Source organism: Myotis nattereri, assembly GCF_964212035.1.
Source record: "Myotis nattereri genome assembly, chromosome: 6".
Taxonomy (NCBI): Eukaryota; Metazoa; Chordata; class Mammalia; order Chiroptera; family Vespertilionidae; genus Myotis; species Myotis nattereri.
In genome coordinates, this window is record NC_138081.1 from 83,464,947 (window position 1) to 83,483,999 (window position 19,053).

Here is a 19,053-nt window from a genome sequence, read left to right on the forward strand (position 1 = left end):
GATTTTCACACAATGACTTCACTTAAACATTACTCTGACTTCCTAGATGGCCCCAAGAAGCATAAGCCTAATTATTTCCATCCTAATAATTTCAATTTATTTTATACCCAAGTCCCTCAAGTCTTTGGATTCTATTTGATTAAAATATATATTAATGCCTGGCCAGTGTGGCTCATAGGGTGTCGATCTATCACCCAGGAGGTTGTAGTTCTATTCCCAGTCAGGGCACATGCCCAGGTTGCGGGCTCAATCCCCAATGGGGGGCATGCAGGAGGCAGCTGATTAATGATTCTCTCTCATCATTGATGTTTCTATCTCTCTTTCTCTCTGAAATCAATGAGAATATGTTTATATATATATGTCTATATCTATCTACTAGAGGCCTGGTGCATGACATTCGTACACTGGGGGTAGCGGGGTGTCCCTTAGCCCAGTCTGCACCCTCTTGCAGTATGGGACCCCCCCCCCCGAGGGGTCCTTAGTGCTGCGGCAGAGGCAGGAGAGGCTCCCGCCACCACTGCTGTGCTCGCCAGCTGTGAGCCCGGCTTCTGGCTGAGTGGCACTCCCCCTGTGGGAGTGCACTGACCACCCAGGGGCAGCTCCTGCATTGAGCATCTGTCCCCTGATGGTGAGTGCACGTCATAATGACCGGTCATTCCACTTTTAGGTCGATTTGCATATTAGCCTTTTATTACATAGGATATGCCTATATATCTATACATCTCTCTCTATATATGTATATATCCTATGTAATAAAAGCCCAGTGACCAAACAGCAGAATGACCAGAATGACCGGTTGACCAATCACTACGGTGCGCACTGACCACCAGGGGGCAGACGCTCAGTGCAAGAGCTGCCCCCTGGTGGTCAGTGCACTCCCACAGTGGAAGCACTGCTTGGTTGACTGGGATGAGCGGCTACAGTGGGTCCACAGCCGCTCAGAGGGCGGGTCCACAGCCGCTCAGCTGACCGTGATGAGCAGCAGGCCTATCCCCGCAGGTCACGCACCCCCCACCAGTGCACCAATCCCATGCACTGGGCCTCTAGTATATATATACTAGTAAAGTGGATTCTTGATATTCTCTTTCCATGAGTCCATTTTAATCCTGTATTCTGTGATTAGAGGTCTAATGTAGCAGAATGATCATTATTTTTTAATAGAAGAACAGTGCTATTATATGTCTGTGGCTTTGTTATAGGAGAGTGAAAAGCTAGGAAAATTTGAGAGCAAGTGGAATAGGGAAACTGAGACAAGAAGATCAAACAAGGCCAAACAGTGTGGGCAATTTGCAGCCAGCTGGTAAACTGCAAGCCCTTTATCTTCCCCAACCAAGGACACTTGAGAGCAAATGGCTAATACCCCTCTCCTAACTAATAAAAAAAATATGCAGGAAGGAGGGGAAAGGAAAAGGGGAGGAGAGAAGGATTCTCAATGCAACCAAAGAATACACAGCATAAATCACCTTGGAGCAGCTAAAGACAACAGAAAGGGGGGGGGGCGGAGGGGGCAAAAAAAGGGACAGTTTTATTTTCTTTTACTCCCTAAACAGAAAGCCAGCAATCTCAAGATTTGGCAGATAAAATTGCCAGGTGCTTCTCATGAACTCTAGGAAGGCCACAACAAAGTAAAAGGGACCTTGAGAATTAATCTGTACCAAAATATTCAGCAGAGGAATTCTGAAACCAATAGACTGAAGGGTATATAACTCCTCAAACCCCCACCACACTGACTTCCGGGAAAACCCATATGCACTCTGGCTGGATGGGAGAGATTCCCTTACCTTGCTTCTTTAATAAATGTGCTTGCTTTAACTGCTTTAATAAATTAGCTTTATCACAACGCAATTAGGGTTTTTCATTTAAATTCATTTCTATGAAAAACAAGAACCGGGGAGGGGACAGCCCTCTTCCTCCAACTCAGGGGACTGGCCTATAACACCTTTTCTGGGGGCTCTGGGCTGCCTGCAACAGCTTGACCTGCTTATATGTTTGGGAATTAATTTATCAAGATAACAAAGCTTTGTCTTTCTGAACTTGCTATGTGAAACAAAGAACATGATAGGAAGTTGCAATTTTGTGCTTTATAATAAATCCATATTTGGTCTTCATCCACAATTTCTGACTCACCGCTCCCAAAACCTTTGGAATTTCCTACGTGTTGCAAGTAAAGCTGCCTTTTGTCATATTAATGACGTGACCTTTAGAAAGTACCTATAGATGGTAGCCAATGGAACCAATCTGTGAGTAGAGGGTTGAACTTCCAAGTCCCAACTCCTGATTTCCAGGGAGGGGAAAGGAGTTAGAGCAGGGGTGGGCAAACTTTTTGATTCGAGGGCCACAATGGGTTCTTAAACTGGACCGGAGGGCCGGAACAAAAGCATGGATGAAGTGTTTGTGTGAACTAATATAAATTCAAAGTAAACAGCATTACATAAAAGGGTACGGTCTTTTTTTTTTTTAGTTTTATTCATTTCAAACGGGCTGGATCCGGCCCGCGGGCCGTAGTTTGCCCACGGCTGAGTTAGAGGTTGAATCAATCCCCAGTGGCCAATGATTTAGTCAATCATGACCCTCCATAAACACCAAGAGGTTGGGGTTCAGAGAGCTGCCAGGCTGCGGAGCACCTGGAGATGGGAGAGTGACGGCTTGGAGAGGGCACGGAAGCTCTGTGTACCTTGCCCTGTGCATCACTTCCACCTGGCTGTTCTTTTTTTTTTTTTAATAAACCAGTGACCTAGTAACATGTTTCTCTGAGTTCTATGAACTATTTCAGCACATTAATTGAACTCAAGGAGGTGGGGTGGGAACCTCTGATTTATAGCTAGTTGGTCACAAATTTTTAGAATTGGCACCATCTATAATAAAGTGTAATATGCTAATTAGACCGGATGTCCTTCTGGACAACCCTCTGGACAAAGCTGGGGCTGCGAGGGAAGCCTGGGTCCCCGGTGCCAGAGGGAAGCCAGTGCCGGCAGCTGGGGGAAAGAAGGCCTACTCTTGCATGAATTTCGTGCATCAGGCCTCTAGTTTTGTTATAAAAGGCAATTCTAGTGACACCATCTTTCCGTAACATTTTATCAGTATTTTAACTGTTCTATTCTTCAAAGTGTCAGGAAGTAGCAATGATTTGTTATCCAAGGCTTACATGAGGCACAGATAAACTTAATTTAAAAAGTAAAAATATTGTTAGACCGCCCCAGAGCAAGGATGATGGATGAGTCAGGTACAGATGCTCACCAGGGCAGAAAGCCCTGGTTGCCTAGCCAGGGGCAAAACTGGGAAAACAAGAACTTCACCCCCAGGGTAACCTCTCCTCCCCTAGCATATTCCTGGTCATGCAGTCTGAACCCTGGATCTTTCGTATCCCTGGTCAGGCGGTTTAGACCTCCTGACCTTTTCCTCCCTAAAGATAACATCCAGGCCTCAGTTGTATTTCAGCACCAGAAAAGCAGCAAAACCAGACAAGTGACGCTGTGGCTGTCTCAGGACCAGCTGCATTGACTAATGACCCCCTGTCCTGGCACCAACCAATCAGTGAGACCACGACCCTGAAAGAGCACAGCTGGGAAGCTGATGAATATTCTATTAAGTCCCTCCCCTGAGGCCTGCCCTAAGATTTCCACCTGCAAGAAAGAGATAAATATGCTCAGGACAAAGGACCCAGTGAGTGCTCTCCCTTTGAGGAGCACACCCTTGTCATTCCCAACAGGCACGTATCCCCCAACCTCTAAGGGACCCCATGAGACTTGCAACCAGGGGAGCGATGGGCAGCAGCAGCTCATCCTGGGCTAACCTGTCCCCTTTTCTCTGTGTAGCCCTTCCCTTTGGATATCCCATTCCCCACCCCCTTCCCTTAAATAAATTCAATTTTTCTTTATCCACAGTCTGAGATAGCTATTTAGTCTGCCTGAGTGCACCACCCATGTTAACCTTTCAATTATTTTGTCAAAGTATGCTTCCATTTATTATCTTCTTTTCCTCCTTCCTGAGTTTTCTAGTTCCAAAATTCTTGACTGTTCTTTCACTCTCTCACACACTATATTAATAACCAGATACTGCTGCTTCTAAGAGCAAAATCTCTCTTCAGGGTGCCTATCTTATCTGACCCAGTCTCCCACCGCCTGGTCAGCTCACTTCCACAGTTACCCTGAGATGTGTCATCTTAAAACAAAGAGTTGATGGAGTTCCCCCAAGGAATAAAGTCCAAATCCTTAATGTGGCAGATAAGACCCTCCCATTTTAGTGACTTCTCCTCAGACTAGAGCCACTGAAAGCAGTGACCTGGAACTGGGATCACCATTCACTTGCAGCCTCACGCTCCACCTAGTGGTCCAGAACCACATCCTGGGATAGGGCTCTAGGGAACATGCAGGTCAGGCCTGTGAGAGCAAACAAATCTGCCAAGATGGGTTTGTCAGCTAGTCAGATATGAACAGGAACAGGAAGCCTGGAATTCAAAGGCCCACCTCGTACTTTCCTCTAAGCACTGGATTCTCCTATGGAAATGCCCAGCCTCCAAGCACTGTTACCACTGCCATTCCTGAGAACAGATGAAAACTACGATGGCATCTCTACTTATTGCTACCAAATAAAATCACAGAATAATTCTGACCCAACTATCATATTGAATATATTGTCCGGATCTATATCCCTCCAGAATTTTCATCAAAACTCAAATCAAAAAGAGTATTCATTCATCTACAGATTAATTCACCCACTCACTCAAGCACATTTAAAGATCACCTATGATGCCTTAGTGGTTCTCAATCTTCCTAATGCCGCGACCCTTTAATACAGTTCCTCATGTTGTGATGACCCCCAATTTCATGGTTACAAATTGAAGATAATTAAAGCATAGTGATTAATCACAAAAACAATATGAAATTATATATGTGTTTTCCGATGGTCTTAGGCGACCCCTGTGAAAGGGTCGTTTGACCTCCAAAGGGGTCGCGACCCACAGGTTGAGAACCACTGCCTTAGATACTGCACAAAGCAAAAAGTACAGGGTCTGAGTCATGGCTGCCTCTAGATAGGGAAGCAGATAAATCCACAGAAGGGAAGTCTAACCTAAACAGGAGCAGGGAGGACTTCCCGGAAGAAATGATGACTGCGCTGATTTTGTGAAGTCAAGTGGAGCTAGTTGGGGAGGGTGAAGGATACTGTTTCAGACTCATAGAGTTACACATGCAACAGAAGGCACCGCATTGAAAAGCTATCTAATGCAGCATCCACAGGTAGACTAGTATCATCACTAAAAAGAAACCTCAATGGCTAGGACTATCAGCCTCCTTCAGAAAAACCCTACAGAGCTAGATGTCTCCACTTTACCTTTAAGCAACAGCATTTAAAGTAAGGATGGAAAAGGATCATACAGGGTGAGCAAAAGTAGGTTAACAGTTTTAAGTACTCAAAACACAGTTTGTTCTTGTACTGTTATTTATTAGTTGTTGCATTATTTTCCATACGAACAACTATAAACCTACCTTTGTCCACCCCTGTATATTAAACTGCACAATTATAAACACCACAAATGTCCAATGTGTAAATCATACGTAAATGAAGATGTAAAATGAAATTTTCCTTAATCCTCTTCCTCTTTTTGGAAATAAAGGATAATATTCAACACTTTAAATTTTAAGAGGATGTTTACTGATCACACAGAAGTGTCTTTCAGTAGGTTGGCAGTTATAGTTTTCTGTAACATCCTGAAAGGCTTGAGATGAAAAGCATCCTTTAAGCTGTGTAATACATGATATAATCTCACATTAGCCAACTGGAATGCTGGAAACCACACGCTTTCTGCTATAGATACTCATCTGCCTCTGTTGGAGCGATGACAGCACAGCCTCACTTACTACCACCCCAATGGCAGGCCATTTTATCTTTGATGAGCACCATTAGAAAGTTGTATTACGCATGGAGACAAGATCTGTCTCCTGGTCACGTTGGCATTAACCACGACCCCACTTTGAGGCCCTTTGGAATAAGTCTCTGCTCTAAGGCCATGTTTCCCGTACTGTACTGCAACAGGCTCTCAGAGACCCCCGTCTTCTCTCCATCTAGCAACCTTGAGTACTGCAATTTGTAGGCCACACAGGTTTGGACTCAGGGTTCTCTTTCTTTGCATTCTCTTTTAAACATACTCCAGGCCTGCAAGTAACAGGAGCAGTAGGTGTGAGATGGATGATCCAAGTAAAGCAGGATTATCACTTACATCATGCTGGACATGCCACTTTCCTAAGGCAGTTTCAGATGCAATGGCTATTCCGAGAAACTGTTGAACACTGTGATTCCCCTTAACTAAAACTCCCAATTTTTTTCTTTAAACTGACAGATGCTAGGCCATGTCTGCATCTATTTTTCTGTTGCTTAGCTGATGCCAAAGGTGCACCCATTTCTACCAACACTTTTATGGCTATTTTTCATATTCTGTGATTATTATGAAAAATACTTCTCATACAGGGGAAGTGACCATTCATTTGACAAATATTTATCCGCACACACTATCTGCTAGGCACTGAGCTAGATGATGGGAACACAAAGTTGAAGGAGACACAGAAACGTTTTTTCATTCTCATCCCTTTACAAAAGGTTACGTATAGAAAGCGAGGGCCATTAGCACATAGTAGCTGTTCAATAAACTGTTACTATTATTACAATCACTTACAAATTAGTCTTAAAAATTACTACATATTTTTAAAATGAAAATTCTGCAATTCTGCCACCAATACTCACCAGAACTATAATACCTCTTTAGTTCTGTACGTCTGAGCTCTTTCAACTGATTATTTTTTCTCTTTTTTTTCTCATCAGCGATATATTCCTCTTCCACAGCAATGTTGCACTTGTCTTGCTCTAAAATGGCTGTATTAACATCTTCTTTCCCAGTATGAGTTCTTGTAGCCAACGTTGAGGCTGTCTCTGCATTTTGTTTGGCTTGTTTTTTCTTTTTCAATCTAGGAAAAAAATAAGTGGAAAAACATTGGAGAATGATTTGTTAGGAGGAATTATGTTAATTTCATGCTGTTGGGATTTGAGAAACCAATTGATATAGAAAACATTTATGTAATTGTTAACTACATGTTCCGGTTATATTTTTCCATTCCTAGACACTTAAAAATTCTTACAGAGAGACTCGTGGCCTCTTCTCAATTTTATATCCTTAATACTAATGTCCCAGAAAATTAATGGAAAGTGCTCTAGACCTGAGAAAAAACTAGATTATTCCAAAGACTATGGTGAGTATTTTTTGTCAAGATGTACAATTACCCAAATATATTGCCACATTTGCAATGTTACATTTCTAAAGTGTTTCTGGTTTTCAATGGGCTGATAGGCAAGCACATCTATATATTAAAAAAAAACCTTTATAATCGGCTCACACGCGGAGCATAAAGATTTGGTAGGGTCAAGCAGGTTTAGGGCTAGTAATTATTTTCCTTGATACCTATGATAGTGTAATGAAGAAAGAGCTGTAGTTCCTGAGATAGAAAATGCATACGGACAATATGGAGTTATCATTATGATTACTAATAGCTGATACATTAGTTAGCACATTTGATGTTTTCAATTCCGCGCTCCTGAGTCACAGATGTATGACTCAGGCAGTCAGCTGTCTCTTACATGTCTATTTCCTGTGCTCTCTTGAGCATCCGTACCATTTGATGTTGGACATGGATAAGGAAATGTTTGGGGAGAAAAACAACTGTAGGATAAAACAGGAACTAAGGTTTGATTTCATGCTGCTTTGCTCTGTGATATTGGACAAATCCATTTAACAGTCTGGAGAGGCCCCCGATGAGAACTAAGCATGGTAAGGTATGTAACGAATTCGGCTTTTGAGATAAAGGTCTCATAGTCTAACAAAATATTTCAACTAGGCTGCTATTCATGGAACACTGAGCAGCTAAGTCCTTACACTTTCACTGGCTAATAAATGAAATTATAACCTAGAAGAAAGGAAAGCTGGGGGGAAAAATCATGGATGAATATATTTCCCACCTCTAATTTAGCTATCTTTTTATGTTTACTTCTTTTAAAAAAACAAAACCATAAATCAAACAAAATTGGAGACTCGTAAAAAGGAACTATATTCAGTGAATAACATTTTATTTTCTATCCTCGGATTTTAAACTGTTCTTTTTCTGGTAAAACAGTAGATCGGTCTTTGCAAAATCGAGTCATATATTACTCCTAATAAAACAATTTCTCTCTCATCAAGATTTCTGTATGAGTTGAAGTCACTTAGATATACAGATCAAAGATCAGCTCTTTGCTTAGGAGCTAAGCAGAAATGATTTCTGTATCCAAAAGGATGTACTAATCTTGTTCTGATACACTGGCTTACCAAAACAAGCTGACTAGTCAATAATATTGTAATTACTATGTATGGTGCCAGGTGGGTACCGGAAGTATTGGGGGGAACACTTTGTAAAGTATATGATTATCTAACCACTGTGCTTTACACCTGAAGCTAACACAAAATAATATTGAATGTAACTGTACTTGAAAATAAAATTTCTTTAAATGCTCGAGATGAACCTTACTGCCCACTTCCAAAAATTATTCCTTCTAGGAGAGGAAAGAGACATCAAAAAATTAGTTCCATGTGGCCTGAGATATGTTGCTTTTTAATCTTCTGAATTTTTCCACTTTACGTTGATTTAAATGTCCTCATTTCACTGTCCTCACTCATATCTAGGGCATATATTTTGATGATCAGCAGCACTGTTTCAGGACATTTCATTAGGGACTGGTTTTCACGCTTGGAAATAAGACAATGAAACACATTGTTTTATTCATTTTCTCCCTTTTCCACACAGACAGTTATTGCCAATGCATATAGCCAAACATCATCATTTCAGGGGGAAAAAATGCTAGAGAACAGCAATACCAAACTTGTTTAACAGAAAATAGAGTATAATTTAATACTTAAAAAAATAATTCTTTATTGTTGAAAGTATTATATATGTCCCCCTTTTTCCCCAGTGACCCCCTCCAGCCCACCCCCACCCCAGGCTATGCGTTAATACTTCACTAATTTTACAATCAGCCACATCTTTTTGGACTAGAGAGTACTTGATGGGGCAGGGAGGGAACAGGGTGGGCACTAGTAATTTCACAGCTATTCTAAATCATGTCTGTCCTTTCCAAGATTATACGTTGACCTGGTCACTGGGCCCAGATGCTGAGCCCTCCGGGAGTTTGCCTCCGGAAAGCTGTCCTTTTTCCAATTCCAGGAACAGGATGGCTGTTGTGACATCGTACTTGAAGATCCTGGGAAAGATGTGCTAAGCACATACCCTCTTCCCCTCCCTGCTGCATTCCTCAGCTGCACGTAACCTCCTTTCCCCCTACTCCTTATATTCGGGCGACTGGCAGGAGATGTTAGAGCAGTTTTTCAAGGTATCATACCTGCTGCTCTCTCCGATGGCCGGCAAACTGAATAAATGAACATAAAAGACTCAACCCTGCCTCTGCTTATTGGCCCAGTAGGGACAGCTAGCCCCTGGACTCCCTTCAGTGTCCAGTTTCAAAATCCGCTGGGACTGCGAGCAGGACGTTTTCTCGGGTAAGTACCAGAGGTCCCACTGGCTGCCGGCCCAGGGGTTCGTGGGCTAAAACCAAGGCTTTTCCTTTATTCTCGGCGCTGCCAGGAATTTTCCACCTTCAGCTCAACCCCCCGGGTTTTCAGGGGAGGCATCTGTTGCCTCCCAGCTGGATTGAGCCTGATCAGCTCCTGGCTGCAAACGGCTTCAATGGTCCTTGCCTGGTTTCTGTACCCAACGGGCTCCGGGTGATCATAGAGACACGGCTGTTGGTTTCTCCTTGAGCCTGAATGGCTCCGGGTTACAGGGCACCCTGTCTGGCTGTACAGACAAGAGGGAAAGCCTTCGTCTGTCTGTTGTGTGTAGTATAATTACTGTGTAGAGAAGTATTTTTGTTATTTGTTGATGTTTTTTCTTTACTGTTTGTTTGGTTTAATTTGCTTGGCAAATGGGTGCAGTGGTTCAGTCCCAAAGGCAGCCCACTAGGACCAATCCTGACAGAATGAGCTACCCCTGCATATCCACCTATGACACAAAGGAAAATGGTATTTTACTGGAATATGCTTGGCCTATGCATAATTTAGATTCTGGAGAGAGGTGGCCATTGAATGGGTCTTTGAATTATTATACCATATTACAACTGGAATTGTTTTGTCAAAGATCGGGAAAATCGCCCTAACTGGTTTGCTCAGTGGATAGAGCGTCAACCTGCGGACTCAAGGGTCCCAGGTTCGATTCCGGTCAAGGGCATGTACCTTGGTTGCAGGCACATCCCCAGTAGGGAGTGTGCAGGAGGCAGCTGATCGATGTTTCTCTCTCATCGATGTTTCTAACTCTCTATCCCTCTCCCTTCCTCTCTGTAAAAAAATCAATAAAATATATTTAAAAAAAAAAAGATCAGGAAAGTGGGGAGAGATGCCATATGTAAAGGTCTTTATGTCACTGCATAATTCTGATTCTGATGAAAATGAATAGGGACTAAGTTAATATTTTGGAGAGAGGATGTGGTATTGGTAGTACAGGAAACTAAGGATCAGGAATGGAAGGATAGGGATGAGCAAGAGGCTGCCTTACGGTCTACTATTAAGGCACCCTCCCCGAGTCCTCCAAGAACCTAAGAGCTTCCCCCCTACCCTGGACTCTTAGGGAAAACAGTCTTGAGACGGCTGCCCCATCTCCCTCGAGGATGAAGCAAGGCACTCAATTTGGAGAGGATAAAGGTACCTCCTGGCAGGGCAATTTCCACTTTGCCATCAGGAGCCACTGAAGCTGGACAGCCCACAAGACTCTGCTGGGCCCACACCCCTTCTCTACCTTGAATTTGCTTCATTGGAAGAATTCCAATCCCTCTTATCAGGAGGATCCCACCAAAGTTACGGACCCAACAGTTTCTACTTTGCTACGCATAATCCCAGTTGGGCTGATATCCAGGCTCTGTTAACGTCCTTTAACTGGGAATAAGAGGGGATAGTTTATGACAGAGCTAGAGAGGAAGCACGCCGGCTCCGTCAGAGGATCCGGCCCATGCTCCAGAGCTGGCAGGAGCTATCCCATTCCTCAAACCCAACTGGGACCCTAATGACAGGGGGTTGCCCGGCTCGAGCATCATCTGAGATGCATTGTAGGAGGGCTCAGGGAAGGGGTCCCCAAACAGAAGAGCTTGAATATGGTACAAGCAGGCCAACAAAAAATGGACGAGGGTCCTTTTGCAATTCAGAAAGGACTCTATCAGGCCTACTGGAAATATAGACACAGACCCCCTCCCTCCCCAACCAAAGAACGTTTGCATTGTAAACTGGGCTTTTATTAGCCAAAGTGCTCCAGAAACCAGGAAAAAGCTACAGAAAGTTGAAGGGGCACTTGGAGATGAATCCTTCTCAACTAGTTGACATTGCCTTTTAAGACTATTATAACAGGGAAAGTAAAAAGGCCCAGATGGCTGGAAACCAAAGGCCCAAGGCCGGAGGGCCAATAGGAAAGGGGGAAAAAAGAAGAAACCTGTTAGGCACAGATCAATGTGCAAACTACAAGGGTAAAGGCCGCTGGAAGAACGAATGCCCAAAAAAGGAAGGAGGCCCAGAGGACCAACAGGAAAGGGCAAAAGGTGATGTTAAACACTGAATGGACTCTGAGGAGGTCAGACAGGCCCAGAGGCTCCGCGGCTTCTAGCCTCTCCCAGGTGCCTCGGGCAAAACAGGGTGGGGGAGGGGGGACAACAAAAAGGAGATTCTCTGATACAGGAGACACCTATTCTGTCCTCATGCCCCTCTAACTAAACCTTCATCTCAAACAGTGGCTTGACTGGAATCTCTGGAACAACAAGTCTTTTTGAACCTGTTAGAATGTGCCACTGGCGATACAAGTCTAACCCATACAATTCTGTGCATCCCCAAGTGCCCCATCCCTCTTCTAGGGCAGGACCAATCACCTTTCTCCCGGATGAGCAACAGCTCCATCTAAAGGTCCCACAGGAGCATGCCCGGCAATGTCTTGTACAGGATCAAGGAAAGCCCCAACCTGCCCCAGTGCCAGCTGAACTAGAGACCCAGGCACAACCATTCGAATGGGTTCAGGAGAACCAGGGAGGGCAAAACGGGCTTTACCAGTCAAGACGGACTGGAAACCAGGGACAAAGATTCCCCACAAAAAGCAACACCCTTGAAGGAGGCACTTGAGGGGATTCGGCCACTTATTCAGAAATTTCTTAAATTTGGTTTGATTTGATCATCACTCCCCATACAACATCCCTGTGTTGCCAGTAAAGAAACCTTAAAACAGAGGAGTACCGGTTTGTCCAGGACTTATGGGCCATAAATGAAATTCCCCAGGACATACATCCCACTGTACCCAATCCTTGATTAAGGGGATACCTGGGGACAGGGAATGGTTGAAGATGCTTTCTTCTGTGTGCTGGTTAACCCAGATTCAACCACCTTTTGCCTCTGAATGGCAAGACCCAGAGACTCTGGTCAAGACTCAGTACTGCTGGACAGTCCTCCCCTAGGCTTAAAGCCTAGGGCTTTAAGAATTGCCCCACTGTTTTCTAGGAAATGCTAAGCCAGGACCTGGATGAGTTACAGTTCCGGAAAGGCACACTGTTACAGTATGTGGGCCCTCCTCATCAGTGGACCCATGTATGAGGACTGTTTGAAGAATACCACTGATGCCCTCAATCATTTAGCAGACTGTGGCTATAAAGTTTCAGCTTCAAAAGCCCAGATTTGCACACAAGCTGTTAAGTTTCTGGGATTCCTCCTGGAACCTGGGAAAAGGAGTTTAATAGGGGACCACAGGGAAATAATTATTCAGATAGTCCCCTAAAACAAAGATACAATTGAGAGAATTTGGGGGAATGGCTGGGTACTGTCATATTGGGACTCCCAACTCTGGACTCTGGGTTAGGTAGGCTCTGGAAGGGCCAGAGGACAGGCCCCCTTGAATGAAACAAGGAATGTGAATGGACCTTGGAGACCTTGAAGGCCTGACTGGCAGTGGCATCTGCTCTGGGACTCCCAAATATGTTGAAGCTTTTCCAGCTATATGAGCATGAAAGGAAAGGAGCTCGAATTGGGGCCCTCACTCAGACTCTTGGGGGCCACCCCATGCCAGCTGCTTGCTTGTCTGTGAATTTGGACCAAACTGTTCAAGGTTGGCCAACATGCTTAAGATCGGTAGTGGCCACCTGTGAGCACCTACAAGAAGCAGAAAAATTCTCCCTTGGTCAACCAAGTACTACCTTGTGCCTCACCAAGTTCTTAGTCGACTGGAACAGCGAGGAAATTGCTGGCTGACAGCAGGAAGGATGGGAAGATACCAGGCGGTACTCCTACTAGACAATCCCAATGTCTCTCTCAAAACTGTGAGTACTCTTACTCCTGCCACACTGCTCCCTACCCTGACAGGACCACTTTGCCTCATGACTGATCACGGACGAGGTGTATTCCAGCGGGTCAGATCTCTAGGACCACCCACTAGAAGGGGCTGATGGGACTTTATTCAAAGATAGGAGGAGCTATGTAGAGCAGGGGGAGGGAAGTGGGGATACGCAGTGGTCACGCTGGACAAAACAAATGAGGCTAAGGCACTGGCTCCAGGAACTTCGGCACAGAAAGCTGAATTCATTGCTCCTACTAGGGCACTAGAATTATCTAAAGAAAAACATGTAAACTGACTGTACGCTGACTCTAAATATGCCTTCATAATCCTGAATATGCATGGTACTATGTGATGAGAGAGGGGGCTGTTAACGGCCAACAGAAAGGACATGAAACATGTGCTGGAAATTTTGGACGTGGTACAAGCCATTCTCGGCCCTACCCAAGCGGCGGTAATACACTGCCCTGGACAGAAAGAGAAAACAGAGAAGCAAAAGGAAATTGGCAGAGGAAGCCCATTTACTAGTCAAGACTGAACTGAAACCAGGTAAAAAACGGCAAAGGAAGCAGCAAAAGGAGAATATTTACTACCACTAATACCCGCATTAGATTTATTCAAGTTTCAATCAGAATATTCAATTTCAGATCAGAAAAGAGCCGAGAAATGGAAGTTCAAGGAAATTAACGATGACTGGAAAATAAATGAACCAGGGGTTATTCTTCCGCCTGAACGGTTAAGAGAAGCATATGTCCTGAAGCATAGTCATGAGGCAACCAATTATGGAAGAGATACCTTGTCTGCCTATATCAAACCCCGGGTCACAGGTCCAGGAATTGCTCAGGCAATTCGTCGAGTCACAGGCAGGTGCCTCCCATGCCAGACAAATAATCTCAAGGCAGATCCCCAGCAAAGGAAGGAAGGGGGGCAGTCCCATAGCAGTCCCTGGGAGGACTGGCAGAGAGACTTTACCTGGATGCCAAAGTCTGGGGGTTGAAGATACCTACTTGTTCCTATTGGCACATTTTCAGGATGGGCCAAAGCCCTTCTGGAGGAGATTATTCCTCAATGTGGACTCCCTAACAGCCTACCAAGTGATAATGGACCTGCCCTTGTTTCTGAAATTACACAGAAGGTCAGGAAATTCCTCGGTTTAACTTGTAAATTACATACTGCACGGAGACCACAGGCCTCAGGAAGAGTTGAGAAAATGAACCATACCTTCAAGAAAAATACAGCTGTGTCAGGAACCTCACCTACACTGGGGTCAGGTGTTTGCCAATTGCCCTGCTCAGGATGCGAGTAGCTCCCTGAAGCAGGATTGGCTTAAGTCAAGTCCCTACGAAATAATATACGGCTGACCATTTCAGGTCACGATAGCAACAGGAGGTGTATATATAGATCATGATATGAAGGTTACAAATAAAAGTTATGTCCAACATCTTGTTCAAACATTAACTATAATTGATGATTTGGCACCTCTGGGTCTTTTTGTCACAGGTCCACTGCAGCCCTTTGAAGCAAGAGGCAAAGTCTTACTCAAGACATGGAAAACTGGATCACCAGAAGGTCCACTGGAAGAGAGAGAGACCAGGCCATGGGATATCCTCCTTGCCACCCCAGCTGCTTTGAAGCCGGCAGGAATAGAAGCCTAGATCCATCACACCAGCGTCAACAGGGCACCAGAGGAAGAGTGGACCGTGAAAGCCAAGGAGGACCTAAAAGTTGTCCTCCAAAGACAGCCCTTGTCCTAATCCTGGTTTTGCTTCTTACCATCCCAGCATCAGGAGAGATAATTCCTTTGAAGAGAGATGAGAATATCTGGGTCTATTTGGCAAGGAATGTGCTTAATATCTCTGACTTTTGCCTTTCAGGTGGAATATCTGTAAAACAGACTTTCGCGTCGGGCCTAATCGGAATTGGGACACCCATTGCTAATATAAAAAATTATACTCATTTTAGGCATTTTAGGAAAGAGATAACTTATTGGGACCTTTATGCGGTAGGACCAAGTGTCCAACAAAAAGACAAGGAGATGTTTTCTCTGAAGATTGCAGCAGTGGTCCCCAGTGGTGAATGTCTCTATTTCACTGGCTGTACTAGGTACTGTCTCTCCTTGTTTCATGATTACAATATGAGCTGTTCTGATAACTCATCTATCTCTTACGGAAGTGGACATACCAGATTGCCAGCCGGTTGGTTCCTCATATGTGGTCTCACTGTTTATACCTACATCCCCGCTAACAGCACAGGGGGGCCGTGCTCTTTAGGGCGGCTGACTGTTCTTATGCCTCAGAAACACCCCGTCACCCGAGCTGAACAATACCTGGCGATGACCCTGCCTGCGGCCTGCAATGACAGCCTTCATTTGTGGAGCCCTGCTGAATATGTTTCTTTCACCGTTTTTGTCACGTCGGTCATGGTAACTTCTCCCCAAGTAGAAAAAGGTCGGCTGGCTTGCAGCATCGTCAAGGCCCTTAACACCACCGCCAGGGCTGTCAGTGCCAAAAACCTAGAACTGGGTCAGGTTGGGGAGGCAGTTCTAGAACACCGAGCGGCACTTGATTACATACTATTACGACATCATCGTGGATGCGATCACTTCCAAGGACTATGTTGTTTTAACCTTTCTGACGGTTCTCAGCTGACAGAACAGAACACTCAGCAAGTCAACGAGACCATCTCCAAGACAAAGCCATGTGAGGGCTTTTCCGGGACTGACCTATTTGTTATAATTTTCCTTCCTTTATTTTTTGCAGCTTGTTGTTGCTTCCTATATTTTTTCCACTTCAGGTCCCGCATGCGCTGTATCTCCTCACTGCGATCACTGAAGCGAAGGAGAAAGCTCTTCAACAGGGACAGAGCTTCCATCTGAAACTAGTCTCACAGATATAAAATGGCAATCCTGACAGCGGGGAAGTGATAGGGCAGGGAGGGGACAGAGTGAGGCACTAGCAGTGTCACGAGTATTCGAAATCTTGTCTGTTCTTTTCAAGATTAAAAGAAGGTTCACTTTGACCTGGTCCCTGAGCCCAGATGCTGACCCCTTTGGGAGTTTGCCTCAGGAATGTCTCGCGTTCTCCAATTCTGGGAACAGGATGGCTATCGTGGCACTGTACTTGGAAGGTCCTGGGAAAGATGCACTAAGCACATACCCTCCCCCCCTACCTTGCTGCCTTCCTCAGCTGCAGGGAGCCTTCTTTCCTCCTTACTTACTAGCATATTCCGCCAACTGGCAGGAGATGTTAGAGCAGTTTTTCAAGGTATCATACCTGCTGCTCTCTCCAATGGCCAGCAAATTGAATAAATAAACGCACATAAAAGATTCAACCTTGCCCTGGCCGGTTTGGCTCAGTGGATAGAGTGTCGGCCTGCGGACTCAAGGGTCCCAGGTTTGATTCCGGTCAAGGGCATGTACCTTGGTTGCGGGCACATACCCAGTGCGGGGTGTGCAGGAGGCGGCTGATCGATGTTTCTCTCTCATCGATGTTTCTAACTCTCTATCCCTCTCCCTTCCTCTCTGTAAAAAATCAAGAAAATATATTTTTAAAAAATAAAAAAGATTCAACCTTGTCTCTGCTGATTGGCCCAGTCGTGACAGGTAGCCCTGGGTCCCCCTTTCGTGTCTGGTTTCACACTCATGAGATTTTGTTTCTCTGAAGGTTATCAACATGACTGGAACATTCTGATCCCGTAACTGGACATCAGAGGTGAGTTGCAGAAGCCCACTATAAAATCTTTCCTTCAAAGCATGGAAATACACTTTTAACACCTCTGCCAAGAGGGGAAGGCTGCCAGTCTGATGAATGTGGTACAGTTAATGCTCCTCAAACATTCCATTTTAGGCTTTTTTCTTTTGGGCCTTCTCTTTTTTCTCAGGTTAGTATCTGTCATGCTAAGACACTCTCACAATAGGGTTTTGTTATCACTAAATGCAGGTACACTGAAAACAAAAGGTGTACAAGAAAATAAACTCCCCTATTTCACCTAAGCAATTGTAATAATCCCAAATGTACACTTATTAATATTGTGGACTAAAAAATACTTGGTAAATCATCTTAAACAGATGAGTGATTGAAAATAATGCGACATATTTCACATTTGACTGCTGTGAATATAAGTTTAAAAAAATCTTCGTTATGCTGCCATTATCTTTCTTTAGAAGAGATCACAATTACATAAAACAAGTGTCTATTATTTGACTCCCTCCCACTATTATAACTAGACCCTGTCAGTTCTCTTTCCTGCATCTCTCCTTTCAAATGCACTCTCTCTTCTTGAGCTCTGCTTCCATCAAATCATTTCAGGCATTCATTATCTCTCAAACTGGACTGTTTCTTACAATATAATTTATTATGCTTTGATTTATTACAAACGTAATGCATGTTAATACTATAAAAGTTTGAAAATGTAGAAGAATAAAAAGAATAAAACAAATCAAATAAAAGGCCAAGACTAAGAAGCAAGAACTCTTTTGAAGAGGTCATATAAAAGCTATAAGATAGGTCTGGCCCACGTGGCTCAGTGGTTGAGCATCGATCACAGGAGGTCACAGGTTCGATTCCCGGTCAGGGCACATGCTTAGGTTGTGGGCTCAATCCCCAGTGTGGGGCATGCAGGAGGCAGCCAATCAATGATTCTCTCTCATTGTTGATGTTTCTATCTCTCTCTCCCTCTCTCTTCCTCTCTGAAATCAATAAAAATGCATATTTTTAAAAGAGCCAGAAGATAGGGTAACTAAACTATCCGGACCTTCCCTCAAAGGCAGAAGAATGAGGCAGCAATGGCTCATCATGATTCTGAGCATCTTAACTGTCGCTTCCCATAAAGGACTACTAAAGGGCTGATTCTTGGCTTTTTCACATAAACATTGTGTGCACTTGCAGGACATGCGCATACCTCATTTTTTCCCCTACCAGTATCACAGCCCTCAGCAGACTGAAGGAAAAAATAAGGTGACACTGCTAAAGAAAGCACTTTCACAGCCGAACGAACGGTTTTCCTCTGAAGCTTTTTCCATTACTCAAGGAAGGAAGGTCAGGGTACTGGCAGCAGTCAAAGCCAGGGCCTCGGGCCAGCGCCTTCCCTCGTCTCTGCAGAGCTCGCGCTGTGGCTTGCTGACATCCAGTGGAACCCAACCCAAAGAGGCACCAAATGATGAGAGGCTCTCCTCAGCGCTGAAGGGAGAGCTTCGGGAGGGTAGGACTGTGTCTGTAGGCCTAGGCATGGTATACATTAGGCACTCAATAAGTATTTCTTGAATGAATGAATGAATGAATGGATGGATGGATGGATAAATGAATGAATGAATGAATGAGGCTATGATCTAATTTGGCTGAGATCTGCTCTCCCACAAACATGTCATTTCACAGCTTTCTCTGCTTAGTAGCATGGTCTCAAAAATAAACTCCCATCTCCTTATTTAGATATTTATATAAAAAGAAAATATATTAGCCACCTGTAATTTAAAATGTATTAAAATATAGACTTCTTTAATTAATATTAAATTAATGACTCCTTAATTCCACAATTTGAGGTCCACGTGTTTCTGTAAAAAGTGCAATAGACATAAATACCTAGCATGGCACTGTCCAATACCGTAGCCACCAGGCAGCCACCTGTGGTTGTT

General features: G+C 44.2%; 1 protein-coding gene across 3 annotated transcripts in view; it reads right to left on the reverse strand.

Annotated features, from left to right (window-relative positions):
- NCOA7 (nuclear receptor coactivator 7) overlaps window positions 1-19,053 on the reverse strand; it is a 116,648-nt gene that overhangs the window by 48,888 nt on the left and 48,707 nt on the right. For all 3 annotated transcript variants that reach the window (XM_081094224.1, XM_081094225.1, XM_081094223.1), the window contains exon 3: window positions 6,739-6,959. In XM_081094224.1, coding sequence (XP_080950350.1) covers window positions 6,739-6,959 — 221 coding nt within the window. The remainder of the gene's footprint in view (window positions 1-6,738; window positions 6,960-19,053) is intronic.